This window comes from Carcharodon carcharias, chromosome 2 (genome assembly GCF_017639515.1).
Source record: "Carcharodon carcharias isolate sCarCar2 chromosome 2, sCarCar2.pri, whole genome shotgun sequence".
Classification (NCBI taxonomy): Eukaryota; Metazoa; Chordata; class Chondrichthyes; order Lamniformes; family Lamnidae; genus Carcharodon; species Carcharodon carcharias.
The window spans coordinates 18,960,824-18,973,366 of record NC_054468.1 but is presented as its reverse complement, the minus strand read 5'-3'; the positions used below and the strand labels follow the sequence as shown (position 1 = coordinate 18,973,366).

At 44.7% G+C, this 12,543-nt stretch overlaps 1 protein-coding gene across 1 annotated transcript in view; it reads right to left on the bottom strand.

Annotated features, from left to right (window-relative positions):
- LOC121287061 (glutamate-rich protein 6) overlaps positions 1–12,543 on the bottom strand; it is a 64,160-nt gene that overhangs the window by 48,000 nt on the left and 3,617 nt on the right. Inside the window, exons 2-4 of the mRNA XM_041204533.1 lie at positions 10,263–10,329; positions 6,464–6,588; positions 2,264–2,349 (exon numbers count right to left, since the gene is read on the bottom strand). Of these exons, the coding sequence (XP_041060467.1) occupies positions 2,264–2,349; positions 6,464–6,588; positions 10,263–10,329 (278 nt within the window). The remainder of the gene's footprint in view (positions 1–2,263; positions 2,350–6,463; positions 6,589–10,262; positions 10,330–12,543) is intronic.

Sequence of the window (12,543 nt, the reverse complement as noted above, 5' to 3'; positions counted from 1 at the left end):
GTGATCAGGAACGTAAACCCTTTGGAACTCTGGGCCACGATTTTCAGCTTGGCGCGCGGGTGTGCGCCCAACATGCCCGAGCATGAAATAGCGTGCGATAGTGCCAGACGTCACTTGCGCTCATGCGATTTTTCGGTTGGCCAGTGCGCACGAGAGTCAGCAGTGCGCCCGCCGACAGTGAAGAGGCCCTTTAAGGCCCTCAAGCAGCTAATTAAGTAGAATATTTCGCTGTCCGTCCAAACTTACACAGGCAGACTTTGCATTTTTTGTGAACCCTCATCCATGGGCAGCTTGAGGTTTCCAAAAATATTTTTGAGCTCGTTTTTAACATGTCCCTCTTCATGTGACTGAGTCACATGTGGGGACATGTTTATATTAATTGTAGACTTTTCATTTTTCAATCTTTTATAAAGGCAGCTCTGTGCCTTCAGAGAGCTTTCAGTGAATGCACCCCGCCGTGAATGTGCAAACTTCAGCGCTCACGCTCCTCCCACCCCCATCCCGGCAGCGCTAAGGTCCTCAGAGCGTGTTTCACACTGGCTGGCCGTTAACTGGCAGCCCCGACAATCCTGCCCCTGGAGACTTGGCGATATCAATGCACACCTGACTGGTCTCCCACATTCTACCCTCCTTAAATTTGAGGTCATCCAAAGCTCTGCTACCTGTGTCTTTACTCGCACTAAATCTGTTCACATATCACCCCTGTGCCCACTGACCTATAGTGACTCCTGGTCAAGCAAGCAGGACTCGCAGCCTTATTTTCAAGCTCCTCCAGAGCCTTGCCCCTCCCTATCTCTGTAATCCCTCCGACCCCCTGAGATATCTGCACTCCTCTAATTTTGGCTTCTTGAGCATTCCTGATTTTAACTGCTTCACTATTGGTGACCATGCCTTCAACTGCCTAGCCCTAAACTCTGGAACTCCCTCCCTGAACCTCCCCATTGCCCAAGCTCGTTTTCCTCCTTTAAGACACTCCTTAAAACCTACCTCTTTGACCAAACTGTTGGCCATTTACCCTAATATTTCCTGATGTGGCTAGTTTTGACCTTATGATGCTCCCGTGAAGTGCCTTGGGATGTTTTGGTATGTTAAAGGCACTATATAAGTAAGCTAAGTTGTTGTTGCTTTTTCTCGCTATTCAGAGGACAGTGGGGCTGGGCAGAGCATCTCTCCCACTGTTCATGCTGAAAAACACTGACTTAACACAGAACAGGGGCTAAACCTTCTTTGCCAGTACGACAGAGTCACTGGGACTGTTTAAGTTTAACCAGCTCATCATAGCTATAGCTCTGGGTAGAAAACCAGATCATAGAGAATTATACATGAGGTGCTGGCTTTATTAATCAATGAAGCTTCCAGCAGTTGTTCCCATGCTTTTGCTTTTATTTTCAGGAGCATCTTTAAACACAAAATGGTGAAGGGCCATCGAATTGGGGATCTGTGCGTAGATTTGAAGAAGGGTACAGCATAGCATGTTCTCTGTTGCTACTTGAGGACAGGTGTGTTATTCTGAAGAAAGATTGTAGAACTGCAGCCTGTAGCAGATCACGGGATTGGGCGCGTCTGATATATAAAACCCATGCAGCATTGAAAGGCTAGTTGATCTGAGGGAGTTCCTGCTTGTAACCTTTCAGGGGGTTGAGGTAATGTTCTGACAGAGGGAACAGCACGTGAAACCTGTCATGCACAGGAAAGTATGTGCATCGTGGATATATCAAAATTAGATGTGTCAGTCTGAAGTCATGCGTAACATGTGCAGTCTGGACTACATTGAAGATAGAAGGACCTACAATCCCTTTATTAAGAGTTTAATAAATGCTGGCCCAGCCAGCAACAACCACGTCCCATGAATGTATTTAAAAACAGAAGGCAGAGGGGTGATCTAATTTAAAATTGGGATGAGCTTGACAGGATAGACATAGGGAAGATGTTTCCACTTGTCGGGGGGAGACAATATCAGATAGTCATTAAAAATACTGCAGAAAATTCAGGAGAAACTCCCTTGTCTGGTGAGTGATAAGAATGTGGGACTCATTACCACAGGGAGTACTTGAGGTGAATAGATTGATGCCTTTCAGAGAAAGCTGGGTAAGTACCTGGGAGAAAGGTATAGACGGATAAGTCGATAGACTGAAATGAAGTAGGGTGGGTGGAGGCTGGTGCGGAGCATCAGCATCAGTATGAACATGTTGGGCCGAATGTTTCTGTACTTAATGTGAACACTCTGGAACTCCGAGCAGCAGCAGTCAGTCACATTGCATACCTCAGAATGAGCAATGAGGTCGTCGAGGCTCCCTTTTGAGGTTGAGTCACTAATGTCATCCTCCACGATTGACTCAGTCTCTTTATCTGAAACCAATATAGAACAATAAGTTGTCTCTGCTTTCCAGGGAACACAAACTGGGTGATGTTTTACTAACATTCAACATCTTGAGTTGTGTAATTCAATCAGACTGTCCAGCTACACTTGAATTGTCTTTTAATCTATTTATCGACCTATTAACAGAAGTGATTTAAAATCTATTTGCCACTGCAGTAATCACCATACCAGCAAATAGGAAAATGCCCCCACTCTTTACAAACCCTGTGGGGATTAATGAAGGATCTGGAGATGAGAAAGCACACTTAGGTATGCAAATGCCACTGAAACATGCTCATCGGAACTGCCAGTACAAATATCTTTAACACTATTTTGTTACTGGAAAATGTGTCTGTGCTTTTGTAAGGAGCTCATCATCAAAGATGTAGCTGTTACAGTGCCAGTGGCACTAACCATTCGGGCAAATTGGATACAACTATGGAAATTCAGGACAAAAATCAAATTTCCCTCAAAGTGCATGAGCAACGCTTCAGCGATGGGTATGGAGGTCTGCAGCTTCTGTGAGCCAGTGAAACTCCAACTAGTGGTGGAAATGCACAGCTGTGGGTGTGATAGCACGTGTCACAGAATGGTGATGCCCAAATAAGACATGTATGCAACATGCATTGCAAATTTCACATCAGTCCTGTTCTTTGTATCACTGTTCCATTTATATCTTCCTCTTACTCTGGCTGACAGATGTCCCACATATGTTTAGACTAACTTGGTTGAGGAGGGATGTTGGATATTACCACATTGGTATGAAGGTGGGGTGGCAGTGTGGGTGGTTGAGTGCGGAGGGTTGAATCACAGCCCCTTAAAATTGGTCAACCGCTGGCAAAATATTAATTTATACTATAGAGGTACCTTCGGTCCCAAAGCTAAAATATGTCAATACTGATCCTCTTCCCTCTACAAGTTCCAGTTTCTCTTCAGATGCGATCATAAAATATGGATGAAATTCAAGTGAAAAATATGTTAAAAATCAGATTTTGTAGAAAACAATTACTGCATTATATTCACGTCAAATTTCCCGCATAACTCAAGCTCTGTTTCCATTAAATTGCTGTGTCCCTTTCTGGAACAGAATGCAAGTTAAAGAGACAATACCAGAACACAGTTAAATGATCTGGTACCTATATAAATTTTATAAATATACACATAGTATGAAAAAATAACTCTCATTTGAAAAAAACATTCCAGAAAACTGCTCTATGCTTGAGTATTTGCTAATATGGGTCAGAAAAGGTCGTGGGTTATCGAATCTGGTATAAGCATCAGGATCCACCCATCACTGAGTGCCGCTGCTGACTCTGTCAACGTAAGTAGGGTTAGGAGGAGATCACCTAGCTTAAGAGCATTAAGTGCCCAGCAAAGACCTTGAGTCACTTGTTGCCCTCTCCAGGGGCAGGGTTTTCCGCTCGGTGTGCAGGCGGTGCCCGAATGAGAAATCGCACGCGATGATGGCGAGCGAGTGTCCTGACCTCTTCATGAACACGTCCGATATTTTGGTCGACGGACGGGCGCGAGAGTCGGCAGCGCACCCGCCGACAATTAAGCTGATTAAGGCCATTCTAATGGATTAATTAACCTGTATTTTTCACTGTCCGTCCAACGTTATGGTTGGTGGGCAGGCGAATTGGCCAGGCGGCCTTTGGATTTTTGAGGAAACTTAATCCACAGGCGGGATGAGGTTTGAGTCATTAAATTTTAAAAATTAAAAATTTTTGGGCAGAATTTTTCAAATCTACATGTTAAGCTGAGTGAGTCCGCTATGTGGACATTTTATCCTGAATTTTAAAAACTTTATTCACTGGTTTAATAACACTTCAACTCCCTGAGGCAGCTCTCTGCCCTCGGGGAGCTCTCATTGCGCGCTCCTCCCAGCACCTGCGCTGACTTCGGCACTCGCCCTCCTCCCACCTTTCACCCCGGCCGGCCATTAACTGGTCAGCCAGCGTGAAATCGCTGTCAGGGGCCAATCGCGGGTGGCAGGCTGTTTCCTGACGACTCGAAAATCCTGCCTCAGGAATAGTGTGGAGCCTCGGAAAGACCCTCATACTGACCACTTTGTAAGGGGGCAAATAAATGACCTTGTTCATTTTTTTTTCCTAGACCTTTGAGGGTTCGTTGTCATTGGCTGACCCTCAAATCGAGGGTGACGTCTACCCAGGCTCCCAGGTTTCTGTCATGGGTCTTCATGTGACTGGGGTGGTGGGATCCGGAGTGCAGGGTTTGCTTCCTTTTCTTTCCTTCCCTGCTGCTGTCCTGCTTCCATCATTAAGGTGTTTGGACTCAAAGTGTGATGCAGCTTGATGGGCAAATTGTTGCCATTTTGAACGATTGGTAGCGAGCTCCTCACTGTTAGCAATGTCAATGCTGCCGCACTTCAAAGAGTGTTCCAGAGTGTTTTTGAAGCATATTTCAAATTCATTCATGGGCTGTGGGCATTGCTGACTATTTATGGGCATTTATTGACCACCCCTAATTGCCCTTGAGAAGGTGGTAGTGAGCTGCCTTCTTGAACTGCTGCAGTCCAGGTTCTTTGTTTGCCCTTGGAACATTGGCCATTTAAAAATTGAGAAAACAGGTCCTGGCTGGGAAAATGTTTTTTGGCCATTCGGACACGGTGTCCAGTCCATCGAAGTTGATTTTGCAGGAGTTTTGCCTGAATGCTTGTGAAGCTGGCTTCAAGAAGGACTTGTTTGTTCGACAGTCCTCCCATTGAATCCGGAGGAGGTGTCGGAGGCAAGGCTGATGGAATTTCTCTAGCGCTCTTATGTGTCGCTGATGCACAGCCCAAGTCTCACTGCAGTACGGGAGTGTGTTGACAATAACTGCCCTGTGCACTAGGACTTTTGTTGACTTGTGGAGGGCTTTGTTGTCAAATACTCAAGGGTTTGGGCACCCCCCCCCAACAACCTCCCCAACCCCCCACACCACACCCCCCACCTCCCCCCCAATGGCAAGGCTGAAACCTCAAGTATTCCAGATTAGTCCATTATATTCCAGATGGATCATTATACCGACCCTCAACAGTGCACAGGCTAGCCAGTCCTTTGTGATGGGAGGTGGTGGCATAGTGGTATTGTTGCTGGACTAGGAATCCAGAGACCCAGGATAATACTCTGGGGACCTGGGCTCGAATCCCACCACAGTAGATGGTGAAATTTGAATTCAATAAATATCTGGAATTAAAAGTCTGATGATGACCATGAAACCATTGTTGTAAAAACCCACCTAGTTCACTAATGCCTTTTAGGGAAGGAAATCTGCTATCCTTACCTGATCTGGCCTACATGTGATTCCAGACCCACAGCAATGTGGTCGACTCTTAAAATGTCCTCTGAACAAGGGCAGTTAGGAAAGCCCGCTTCCCCACCTACCATGATCCCTAATTTCTTTGTTCCATATTAGTGGCCATGCCTTCAGCTGCCTAGAGCCTAAGCACTGGAATTCCCTCCCTAAAACATCTCCTTCCCTCTATCTCTCTCTCTGCTCCTTCAAGTTGTTTCTTAAAACCTACCTCTTTGACCAAGCTTTTGATCGTCTGTCCTAATACCTCCCTGTGTGGCTCGGTGTCCAATTTTGTCTGACTGTGCCCCTGTGAAACACCTTGGTGCGTTTTACTATATTAAAGGCGCTATATAAAAGCCAACTGTTGTTGTTGTTTGAGCCACAAGATTAATTGGGACTGTCCGACAGGGACATTCTGCTGGGTTTGTAACAGACGCACAAAGAAGCAATTGGGGATATAATGGGACCAATTTCTTGCAGATCAGGTCCATCCCATATCTTGTTGAAATGCTTGCAGGGAAAATGTGCCATAATGCTGCAGACTACAGTTCAAATTACAAGTGCATAGAATAACAGAAAAGAACAAAGAGACCGTGTTCACTCAAACGTAATCCTAAATGTAATGGAGGAGGGAAATCTGTCGCTTTACGGGGTTTCTCAATATCAATTTAGTTTCTATATTTTTGGGGAGATTCACTCCTTCGTTATATTTGGGGCAATGTAGCAGTTCAGGTGAATAAGTCCTTTTTTTTTACTTTTCTCTGTCATTTTCCAGCTTTTGCTTTCAGGGTCAGTGTAGTACCTTACCACTCTTCCTGAGGCTCTGACTGAGAAGCCAGCTGGAATCTGTCTGTGTGAGGACTGAAGTTGGTGGGGTCTCGTAAAGGCTAAGGCTTGTAGTGGAAGCAGAGTCCAAAATGGTTTCACTGGCCCTGTTTGACGAAGATGCAGATGAACACATATGTAACTCAAACAGACTCAAAATTTAAAGGACAAATCTTCTGCTGTATGGCATTCACAGACTATTAACCCCATGTTGTGGAGGTGTTAAAACGTATCTGTATGGGGAAGGAAAGAGTTGATGTTTCGAGTCCTCATGACCCTTCAACAGAAGGGTCATGAGGACTTGAAACGTCAACTCTTTTCTTCTCCGCCGATGCTGCCAGACCTGCTGAGTTTTTCCAGGTAATTCTGTTTTTGTTTTGGATTTCCAGCATCCGCAGTTTTTTGTTTTTATCTCTGTATGGGGAAGTCCGTGAAACATTGATGAGCTGCTGGAGATGTGAAGCAAATATTAGCATACCCCTGACAACGCCACTGCAAATATTTCTTGTTTCTAATAACTCAGAAACTGCAGACACTTCCAGGGACCCACAGCAAAAACTGACACATTCTTTGGGACTTTCTATTGACAGAATCCTGCAAATAATGATCCATTCCCAATATAACTTCCAAAAACACTGGTGGGGGCGGATATGAGGAATTTTAAAAGGCGGTGGAGGGGGAAGGTTTCAGATGGGGGAGGGGGCAGGAATCGAACCCCACCTGATGTCATCGGTTTAAGGCATGGCCTACTTTAACTCATAATAAAGAAACAAAAACACTGGAAATACTCAGCAGGTTAGGCAGCATCCGTGGAGAGAGAAACAGAGTTAACATTTCAAGTCTGTGAGCTTTCATCAGAACTGGAAACAGTTAAAAATGTAACAGGCTTTAAGCTGATTCAGGCAGGGAGAGGTTGGAAGTGTGGTGGGGTGGTGGTGGAATGAAAAAGGGAAGGTCTGTGATAGGGGAGAGCAGGAGAGATTAAATGACAAAAGGTATGACAGTGAAACGCAAAAAGGAGATAATAATGGGGCAAGTAAAGAAACAAAAGATGCGTCTAGAGGAGGTGTAAATGGGAATGGCAGATTCCCCTCCAACAGCCAACATCCAAAAAAAAGGGCAGAGGTTATGGTATGAAATTGTTGAACTCAGTGTTGACCTGGAAGGCTGAAATGTGCCTAATCAAAAGATGAGACGCTGTTTCTCGAGCTTGTGTTGAGCTTCATCTGCACAGTATAGGAGGCCGAGGACAGAGAGGTCAGAGTGGGTTTGGAGAGGAGAATTAAAATGACAGGTGGCCGGAAAGTCAGCTTGACACTCACGAACTGAACAAAGGTGTTCCGCAAAGCAATCATCCTATCTGCGTTCAGGCTCCCCGATGTAGAGGAGACCCCATGGCGGACAGTGAAAACCGTGTACTGAATTGAAAGAAGTACGAGTGAATCACTGTTTAAACCTGGAAGGAGTGTTTGGGGCCTTGGACGGTGAGAAGGAAGGAGGTAAAGGGGTAAAACACCATCACACCCCAGCAAGACTACAGGCGAATGGGAGGAGCAAGTGAAGATTAAATTGATTCATATAGTTCCTTAGTGAAGGGAACAGGACAAGTTTCAAGGGCTAACAGGTACCATCTTTATTCAACTCCTTTAGTTCGGATCCCTTACTCTAATTCATAGAATTGCTGTGATGGGAATTATATGATGAAGGAGCAAAGAGAAGAGCATAAACTAATTGCACAGAAAAATCAACGTGGTAACTAAAAAATTGCAAATCAATGAAATTTGAAATAAAACTGGAACATGTGGGAAATGCATAGCAACTCAGTCAGCATTTATAGGTTTTGGGTCGCTGTGTCTTTAGCCATCTAGGGGCCTTGTAGTGCATGCCCACAGAGCCCTGAAGATGACTGGACCAATAGATAAGGCGGTCAAAAAGCCACTTGGGAGCCTTTATTAACCTGAGGCACAGAATATAAGAGCCGGGAGGCAATGGCCTAGTGGTATTTTCACTGGACTAGTAATCCAGAGACCCAGGGTAATGCTCTGGGGACCTGGGTTTGAATCCTGCCATGGCAGATGGTGGGATTTGAATTCAATTAAAATCTGGAATGAAACCATTGTCAATTGTTGTAAAAACCCATCTGGTTCACTAATCCCCCTTAGGGAAGGAAATCTGCTGTCCTTACCTGGTCTGGCCTACATGTGACTCCAGACCCACAGCAATGTGGTTGACTTGTAAACGCCCTCTGAACAAGGGCAATTCAGGATGGGCAATAAATGCTTGCCTAACCTACCCAGTGATGCCCACATCCCATGAATGAATAAAAAAAAAAATACTGGATCTGTATAAAATAGTTGGGCCACAGCTGGAGTACTGGATGGAGTTCTGGTTGCCGCAACATAGGAAAGATGTGATTGTGCTATAGAGTACAGAGGAAGAACTGGAGAACTTTGGTTCTGAGGAAAGATTGAATAGGCTAGGTCTGTTTTCTTTGGAAAGGAGGAGGCTGAGAGGAAACCTAATTGAAATATATAAAATGATGAGGGCTCTGATGGAGTGGTGAGGAGGGCCCTTTTCCCCTTTATTGAGGATTCAGGGTCATAGATTTAGGGTAAGGGGCAGGAGGTGTAGAGGGACTCAAGGGGAAATCTTTTCACCCAGAGGGTGATGGGGATTTGGAACTCACAGCCTGAAAGGGTGGTAGAGGCAGAAAACCCCATAACATTTAAAAAGCATTTGAAGTGCTGTAACCGACAAGGCTACAGACCAAGAGCTAGAAAGTAGGATTAGACTGGATGGCTGTTTGGTGGATGTGCAGACATAATGGGCCAAATGATCTCCTTCCATGCTGTATATTTCTACGATTAGATCATAAGCCCCGGAATCTTCTTGCCAACCCTCTCCATTTCCTCTAAGATCTTTCCTAAAACCTATCTGTTTCATGAGGCTTTTAGTTACCACTGCTGAAATGTCCTTTGGCTTGGTGCTAATTTTTATTTGACTTTTTTTTCCCACCATTGGAAGAAGGGTCAAGAACTACAGGACACCAATTTAAGGTGATTGGCAAAAGAACCATGGGAAACATGAGGAAAATGTTTTCACGCAGCAAACGGTTAAGACCTGGAATGCACTGCCTGAGAGTGTGGTGAAGGCGGATTCAATTGAGGGTCTGAAAAGAGAAAAGTTATCCAAAAAGAGAAAATGTGCAGGGGTACAAGGAAATGGCAGGGCAGTGGGACAAACTAAGTTGCTACTGCAGAGAGCAGACAGAGAGCCAAATGGCCTACATCTGTGCTGTAACTATTCTGTGATTATATGCTTCTGTGAAACCGCTTGGGGAGTTTCCCCCCTCAAGGTGCTATATCAATGAAAGTTTTTTTTCGTCATTGTTTACCCAATCTCAAAACCATTCTGCACAGGAAACACACCCAAGCCACCTTAAACTGTCTTCCTCATTACAGAGATTAACTGACATGCTGCGTACTTCAAGCAGTTTCAGTTTTCCAATTGTTTGCTTGCCTTGTTGTATTAATTACCAATCTGATCCCATGTTCATCAACCCGTACAGATAAAGCAAACAAAAAAATGCTCATTCTGAAAGCCTGAAATTAATAACCAAGAGTAGCAGAGAGACAAAAGTCATTTAGTCAGCACCTGAATGGGATAAAGAAGTTAATGCTTCAGGGAGACTGATTAAGAAATAATCTGCCTTCTCCATTTCAGATTCTGTTGTGAATTTCCAGAATTTTCTTTCTAGCATTTAAAAAATGAATATCAATACCTTGTGTATTCTTCCTCATCAGTTGTTGATCCTGTCTGGTTTTCAAATCTTGAGGTACCTGAAGAAACTGAAGAAAAAAAAAAGGGTGATAAAGTGGGCAGACATAGTCATTGATATTTAGTCTTAAGACCAAATAAAAAACCAGATGATCACTGGGATGCTAAGTTTTCCCTATATTAGTACAATTGCCAATTTAAACTTCATATAACGACAGGCCCAAACTGGGAATTGAGACGTTAATCTTCAAACAACCTTCAATGTTATGAGTTGTTGTGCGGTGAAAAATAAAATATATGGAAATCAACTGACTGCCTTATCCATCATCATCCTCTTACGCTATCGTCCATACTTAAAAATGACCCCCATTGTTTTCTATCCTGCAGCCAGACTGGTTCAACAGTGAAGTCAAAGCCACATGAGATATTAAGGTGCCGGGAGTCCAATCTTCACGTGAGTCTCAAACCCAGGTTGAGATTGCCAACTATACTTGGGTGAATTCCTGGAGGTTTAATCACATGACCTCCCACCTCAAACCACCTGAGTCAAAAGGATTTTTCCCTATCTGGTTTCTTGATACCTTAATAAGCAAATTGTCCAAAGAAAAATAAGCGCGGAATTTCATTTTGTAGATTTTTCTGCCAGATTACTCAAAACAAGGTCCAAGAGATTGAAGCAAAATAATGCAGGTGTTGGAGATCGGAAATAAAAACAGAAAGAGCTGGAAAAACTCAGCAGATCTGGCAGCATCTGTGGAAAGAGAAACAGGGTTCACATTTTGAGTCCAATATGGTTCCAGTGAAGTTCTGAAGAAGAGTCATACAGACTCGAAACGTGAACTCTGTTTCTTTCTCCACAGGTGCTACCAGATCTGCTGAGTTTTTCCAACATTTTCTGTTTTTATTTTAGATTTCCAGCGTTCGCAGTATTTTGGTTTTATCATAGAAATAGGAATAGGGTGGGTTTTATGCTGTTGAAAAAGGGGGTGAGCAGGTGGAGCAAAACAGGAGGTCAGGGATAGGTTAGAGGGCGGAGGAGATTAAATGACAAAGATGTCATGAAATACAAGGCAAAGGGAGTGGTAATAATAGTATTAAAGACACAAAGCACGGTCCAGAGTAGGAGTTAATAGCAGAATAAAGGTCAGTGCTGTCTAAAGCAAAAAAGCAGAATGTGTTAATAGCAGAATAAAGGGCAGTGCTGTCTGAAAGAAGAAACATGATATGGGAACTATATACAGACTGGAGCTTGGGAGGAACAAATTCAAAGTGGAGGACAGAGTTCATGGTCTGAAGTTGCTGAACTCAATGTTGATTCCAGAAGGTTGTAAAGTGCCTAACTGGCAGATGAGGTTGGGTTCCTCCAGCTTCTGTTGGGCTTCACTGGAACATTGCAGCAGGCCAAGGACACAAATATGAGCATGAGAGCAAGATGATGAATGGAAATGGCAAACGACTAGATGATCGGGGTCATGCTTGCAGACTGAACAAAGGTGTTCCGTAAAGCGGTCACCCCGTCAGCATTTAGTCTCCCCAGTGTAGAGGAGACCGCATTGTGAGCAGTGTACAAAGTAGACCAAATTGAAAGAAGCACAAGTAAATCATTGCTTCCCCTTGGGGCCGTGGACAATGAGGATGGAGGAGGTAAAGGGGCAGGTCTTACACCTCCTGCGATGCACACACAGGAGGTATAACATCTGCCCCTTTACCTCCGCCTTCCTCACTGTCCAAGGCCCCAAGCACTCCTTCCAGTGAAGCAGTGATTTACTAGTTTGAGCGGAATCATTGCAGATATGCACTAAGTGCGGTAGCGGGCAGGTATAACGATGTTTTACCCGCCAGTCGCAATGGCAGGTTTTCATGCTGTATCATCCCAAACCCGCCACATTATTTATGCACTCTTGGGAAACATGCCGTTTCCATGGTGTGTGAGCTCTCATTCGCCTGCCCACAGTCACCTCGCCGCTTCATCACGCCGGGAGCCATATTTAAAGTCTAGCCGCGCACACACATTTCAGTGCTTCCAGACCACAACTGCTGCAAAGAAGATATGGCCCTGAAAGGCAAAAACACTGCAGCTCCCGGGTTCAGCAACGTGTCACTGGAACACCTTTTGGTTGCCTTGGAGTCCCGCTGGGAAGTCCTCTACCCCCACTCCGGTTGCAGGATGGGCAGCGACCTCACTAATCCGGCTTGGGAGGTGGTGGCTGCGGTGGTCAGCGCCGACACCCTTCAAAAGAGGACAGCCACCCAGTGCCAGAAGAGGGTGAAAGACCTCCTCCGTT